The 6043-nt window shown below is 66.6% G+C and overlaps 1 protein-coding gene across 2 annotated transcripts; it reads right to left on the bottom strand.

The window, feature by feature from the left end:
- Positions 1–1067: 1067 nt before the first annotated feature.
- On the bottom strand, positions 1068–5417 carry TNFRSF25 (TNF receptor superfamily member 25). 2 transcript variants are annotated; one of them, XM_059374279.1, is made up of 10 exons: positions 5268–5417; positions 4600–4720; positions 4309–4443; positions 3776–3943; positions 3611–3689; positions 2864–2919; positions 2650–2757; positions 2424–2458; positions 1759–1939; positions 1068–1480 (listed from the first exon to the last, which is right to left on the bottom strand). In XM_059374279.1, exons 1-10 carry the CDS (start codon positions 5307–5309, stop codon positions 1194–1196), a joined length of 1212 nt encoding a protein of 403 aa, XP_059230262.1. In that variant the 5' UTR covers positions 5310–5417; the 3' UTR covers positions 1068–1193. The 2 variants fall into 2 exon arrangements, with proteins under 2 accessions (XP_059230262.1, XP_059230261.1); XM_059374278.1 differs by having other exon boundaries at positions 1068–1537; positions 5268–5411.
- Positions 5418–6043: the final 626 nt, after the last annotated feature.

Consider the following 6043-nt stretch of genomic DNA (forward strand, 5'->3'; position numbering starts at 1 on the left):
CCGCCCTCCTGCTCGCAGCCGCGTGAGCTCGAGGGGCCCCAGCCTCAGCCCCTGCCTGCCCGGCCCCGGGCGGAAGGGCTGGGAGCCGCGCTGCTTTCCCCCTCCCGCGCTGGAACCCCTCCCTGCCCCCTCTCCGGCCTCCGCACCCCCAGCTCGGGGCGACGCTGGAGCGCGCCCGCCGCCGCAGCCGCCCAGAAAAAGTGCCCAAGCAAGCTGCTGACGCAAAAAGATGCTGCTTATTTGCATGCCTATTTACATACATTTGCATGCGCGTGGAAGGTCGCGCAGAGATCTCCCCGGCCCCGTGGGTGGCGACTTTGTTTCCCCGCGGGGCGCGCGCGACCGGCCGCAGCCCCCTCCCCCGTAGCCCGGAACCCGCGTGGCTGGCGCATCCTGGGCGGAGGCAGGCCCCGCGCTCGGGGAAGGGGTTTTCCTCCAGTCCTGACCCAGATCCGCGCCCTGCCCGCCCGGGGCCGCATTTCCCATCCGCGCGAGGCCTTCCTCTCAGTCACTTGTTTACCAGAAGCGGTAACAGCAACCTGCCGTCGGGACGGAGCTGCCGCTCGGGCCCGGCCCCTGCCCGCCCGCCCCCGCCGTGAAGTCTGCGCACCCACGCCCCGCGCTCCCGGGCCCTCCCGCGGCGCGGGTGGGGGTGGGGGGCGGGGGCCCCGCACTCGTGTCCCCCCCCCCAGCTGCCTGCCGCCCCGCTCCCCTATTAAAGCTCTCTCAGCCGCCGGGGCTGCCGTTCACTTTCTCGCGCCGTCGCCGCGACTTCCTCTGCCTTTCGGGGTAACTGGGGCACGGCCGAGGGGGCGGGGTGCGGCCTGGGAGCCGAGGGCCGCACCGGCCTCCTACGTGGGTCCCCGACCCCGGGGTGACGAGACTTCCGGCTCCCTTTCGACGCCCCCAGGAAGCCAGGCCAGGGCCACGTAGCGCCCCAGCCCCGCGGAAACGCCACGCAGTAGATGTGTTCACAGATTTAATAGCGGGGCCTCCCGCGCTCGGGCGCGGACAGTGCGAGCCGCCGCCGGCCGCGCCCGTCCACGCGTCTGGGCCGCGGGCAGGAGCCGGGCGCGGGCGGGGTCGGGCTCCGTAAGTGACATAAGATGTCTACACGCATAAGTAACCGTACTTAGGGCTCTGTTAGGGCCGCCGAGCTCCGGGGCGGCGGGGTTGGGGGGGCACGCCCTGGGTCAGGGGCCGCGCTGCAGGCGGCTGCGCAGCTCCTCGGCGCAGCCGTCCAGCCCCATGCGCTCCAGCGCCGCGTAGACGGCGCCCAAGCCCGCGGGCTGCTGCTGGCGCCAGCGCTTGAGCATCTCGTACTGCTGGTCGCGGAAGCGGCCGACCTCCACCTCCACGGCCTCGATCTCCGCCTCGCGCAGCCCCAGGGTGCGCACGAACTCCTTCCAGCGCCGCACGGGCACCGCGTCCATCACGTCGTAGAGCTGCGGGCCGGGCTGGAGCGTGGCGGCCGCCGAGCCTGCAGGGGGCGCTGGCGAGAGCGTCGGGGGCGGCGGCGGGGGCGGCAGCGGAGGGTCTGAGGGCGGGGCGGAGAGGGCCAGTGGGGAGGGCGAACCCGCGCCGGAGGTGGGGCAGGGATGGCGGCAGGGGAGGGCAAGGGCGGGAACCGCGGTTAGGGCGGGCCAGGGACGACCCCCTGATCGGCTCGGGATGGGAAGGGGCCAGGTGGTGCCCCAGGAACGGAGTCCGCGTCTCGGGAGGGTGGGGTCTAGGCCTCAGGCCAGCGAGGTCCCTTACCAGGAGCTCCGCTGGTCAGCGTGTTCCAGGACCATGCCACCTGCGGGCAGGGCGCCTCCTGGGTCTGGGGGGAGCCAGGGCTCCAGCCGTTGCCAACCAGCTGGACGGTGTGGACCTTCTCACTACTGCCGAGTGGCATTAGGAGGGCGTGGGTGCTGTCCCTGGGTGAGAGGTGGGTGGCCTGGAAGCCAAGAGAAGCCCCAGGTCAACCCAACTTGACTAAATAAGGCCCCTTGTCTGCGGTCCCTGCCCAGAGCGGCCAGTCCCTGGCTGGGTCAGCAAACATTCCCCAAGGCTGCCTCCCGCAGTTGGCCATAACCTTGCGCTGTGGCCCAGAACGACTATTTCCTCGGCCTGGAATACCCTGCCCTTGCTGGCCTGCTCTTGTTCCCCCAGCCCAGTCTGAGGCGGGGCCTGGGGCACTCATCCCACAGAACCTGTCTGGAGCCCAGCCCTTTGAGAGCCACTTAGGAACAGGTGCTATGCTGCTCTCAGTCGCTCAGAACTCAGTGAACTCACAGGCGTTCATTAGGTCTACTCTGTGCCAGGCCCCATGCCAGACCCTGGGGATCACGGGCTATCATAAGGCCCAACCTCTCAGCTCCAGAACGTTGCGGCCTGGGTGCCGGCTCGCCCTCTTCCCAGAATACTCCTTCTGTGCTTACCTGTAGGGGAGTCAGGGCCTCTGTCCCAGCTTCATCTGCCGAGGGACAAAGAGAATCTCATCAGCAACCAGGCAAGACTCCTAGACCTGGGTGCTGGCCCAAGTCCTCTTGTGTTCCCCGGTACACCCCCGCCCCAGCTCTCCGCATCAGGGCTGAGTGGGCTCGGGGCGACCCATGCTGACCACATGCCCCTAGAAACGTGTGCACGCACGCGCCCCGGACTTACTGGCAACTCCGGGCTTGCAAGGCTGGCAGCGGTGGTAGGTGTAGGTCAGCATAGCACCAAGCAGGAGCGGGACCACCAGGCCAGCCAGGAGCACCTGGACCCAGAACACTGCGAGAAGAGCTGGTGAGCGGTGGGGTCGCGGCCTCCCCCAGTCTCCCCCAGTCTCCCCGGGCCCATCCCAGCCGTCCTGCTCCAATTCCCAGCACCCACGTACTCTGCCTCCAGCCACAAACAGTCACGCAGGGCTCAGGACAGCTCCCGAGGGTGCTCCTGCAAGGAGAGGGGAGGGGGTGGGAGTGAGGGAGAACACACCCAAGGGGGGCTGCTTCTCCATCCCAGCGGCCCTTTCCTCCCTAGGCCTCTTCCCTGGGAGCCACACTACCAGGAATGTTCCCAAAGTAGTGTCCCCAGGAACAACGACAGCCACTGCTTAAGAAGCTTCTTGTACACTAGATTGAGGGTCACAAGAATGTCAGCCCCGTGAGCACCGGATTTGCCTCCTTTGTTCCCTGTCGTGTCCCCAACACCTAGAGCATCTCTGGAAGATGGCAGGTGCTTAATACAGCCGGGGCTCAGGAGATGCTCGGACAAAGTGCTTTACCCCTTACTCTCAGCCCTGGGGAGAACCTGCACACGGGGAAGCCATAGATCAGAGAGGCGAAGTAACTTGCCCAAGATCTCCCAGAGGACAAGCGGCAGATCTTGAATCTCAGCCCAAGTTTTGAAAGCGTATCAACGTGGCTCTCTCTATAAACTGACAAAGCCTATACTTCTTTAATGCGCAGCTGGAAAGACCACAGGAAAGCCTGACGAAGGGTGAAGATACGCCCCCTGTTTATCCGTCCTAAGGGGAACGCAGATTTCCCTCTAGCATCCAAGGACCAAGCTCCCTCCCCTTCCCTGAGATCGGCACTTGGCTCCCAGTCTCCCTTTCCCTGCCCCGGGGCAGCCAGGAAGTTACGTGGGGCAGGGCGCGCAGCTGTTGCCCTCTTCATAGAAGCCAGGCAGGCAGGTCCCGCAGTCCGAATCGCTGGCAGAACCTGCAGTCCAGGAGACAGCTTGTGGGTCAGGAAGGGAGAGAGGGAGTTGGGGGGCGGGGGAGGTAGCCCGGAATGGGGGTACTCACAGGGCACCCGTGTGTGGCGGTGCAGGGCCCTGCAGTCTGAGCATGGGTGGCAGCGGAAGGGCGAGCCGACCTTGCAGGGCTTGACCAAGCACTCTGGGAACCGGCCTGGCTCACAGCCACAGTGGGTGTCCGCCACCGTTGAGCAGTTCGTCACAGCCACCTGGGAGACTGGCCGGAGTGTTCAGGAGATGGGGGAAATGGAGGCCATCAGGGCCAGAGCCCCCTCCCCCGGGGCCTGGGGGCAGATCCCCTGGAAAATGGAGACGGGGACAGGGACAGACCAGAGACAGCGCCACCCCCAAAGGGAGAGAAGCATGGAGATGGCCACAGGTCCCAGGCTGAGGCACACGCAGCGAGAGGAGGGGCATCAGGGAGAAAGGGGCAAAGGCATCTCAGGGCAGGATCAGGGTGGAGGCCCGGCACGGGCGGACACAGGCCTGTCACACCCAGAGGTTAAGCCCAAGCCAGCCCCTCCTTCAGAAATACCTGGCCATGGACTGCTCGAGCCCCCCACTGAGCACTAGGCCCCTCACCCTCCTCATCACAGGCCCGGCAGCGGGTACAGCGGGTCTCATGGTGGTTCTCCCTGGCCAGGAAGGTGCCCCGGGGGCACGGAAGGCAGGTGGCGGTTCCGCAAGGCTTTGGGCAAGGGGCCTTCAGGTAGTGCCCTGTGGACATCAAACCTGGGTCAGACAGTCACAGGGGTTCCCACGTTTCCCTCTCTTCCTTCCTCTCTCTGGCTCCCTACTCCCCCCACCTCCCGTCTCCCTGACCCTGCCTGCCCTCAGTTTCCCCCAAGCCCTCCCACCCCTTCAGCGGCTCACCTGCTGGACAGCCCTTGCAACAGAACCGACCGCTCCTCTTCTGGACATTGTAGGCACAGTCACACGGAGGACCGGGAGTGCTGTGCTGGCCCCGGGCGCCCGGCAGCACAAGGAGTAGGACCTGGAGGACGGGCGCTGCTGGCTCCAGCGGGGCTCGCCACACCGGCCCCTCCCTGCTCCAACTGGTCTACTTCGGGGGGGCACCCCCGCTTGCCCTCAGAGCAGCCCACTTCTCGGGTTCTTGAGTAGAAGAGGTGCCCCTGGCTGTGGGGTCACGAGCTCCCCTTCCCACCCTGCGAGGACCAGACTTGGGGGAAGCAGAGCAGACGTCCCCAGCCAGCTCCTCTGGCGCGTACTGCCTCCGCTAGGGCGCCGGCATCGGCGGGCCGCCCCATCCCCTGATGCTCTCTTTAAGGTGGGGGACCCAGATCTTTCCCCACCTAGGGCCCCTAGACCCCTCTGGCCCCGGGGCGCGGGTTTCCTCTCAGCGGAAGGGCCCCGCCCGGCTGAGCCTCTAACTAGCTGAGTCTCTAAGTAAGTTGAAAGGTGGGGGGTGGGGCTGCCACACTTCCCAAGGAAGTTGGGCCCCTTCATTCACAGCGCAGGGACCGAGCCTGAGGTCAGGCTCCAGGCTGTCCACCCCGCCCCCGCCATGCTCCCCCACTCACCGCAGCCACCGCTGCCATGTAGCCCCCCAGCCGCAACTCCATGGCTCTTGGCACCTTGCTGGGCCCTCCGGCAGCAGGCGACAGGCATGCGCCAGCCCGGGGGCTTCCCCGCTCTGCCCGTTCTGCCTGCCTGCTCTGCCCCAAGCCGCCCAGAGAAGCCCGCCTCGGGGGTGGGGGTCAGGGCGGGGCCCCCAGCCCACGCGGCCTGCCCCTGGGCACCTGCGCTCACCTGAGGCGGCCTGGGGGCAGCAAGGTGTACACAGGTCAGGGCTGCATCGTGGTCCCCAAGCCTGGGTTCTAGCCTCAACCCCGACACTACCACTTCCAGGTACAGTGACTTCCCTTCTTCGGCCTCACCCCTCCCTCAGCCACGAGGGGCTGGGCCAGAACTACGCAGGACGCAGGACGGAGATCCAGCCTCCCCAGATCCTGCCGGGCTGTGGGTTCAGGGACCCGCCCCTGGAGGGGGGATCCTAGGGGGCATTCTTCATGAAGCCTTAGACACATCGCCCACCCTGCCATAAACTTACGGGGACCACCAGGGTGGGGCCCTCCAGGGCACCTCCTGGGAGGGAGCACTTCATGGGGGCTCTAGGGTGGACCTTGTGGTTGAGGCAGGGGTGGGGCTGATTTCTTTGCTGCTGTGTTAATGCACTAATGCTCGTCCACGGTCTCCTCCAGTGGTGCCCTACCACACGTGGAGGGGGACAGGAGTGACAGGTACCTGCGCCAGGGCTCCAGCGCACCTGAGTCAGGAAAGGGGTGGGTTCCAAAAC

This window comes from Mustela nigripes, chromosome 14 (assembly GCF_022355385.1).
Source record: "Mustela nigripes isolate SB6536 chromosome 14, MUSNIG.SB6536, whole genome shotgun sequence".
NCBI classification, from domain to species: Eukaryota; Metazoa; Chordata; class Mammalia; order Carnivora; family Mustelidae; genus Mustela; species Mustela nigripes.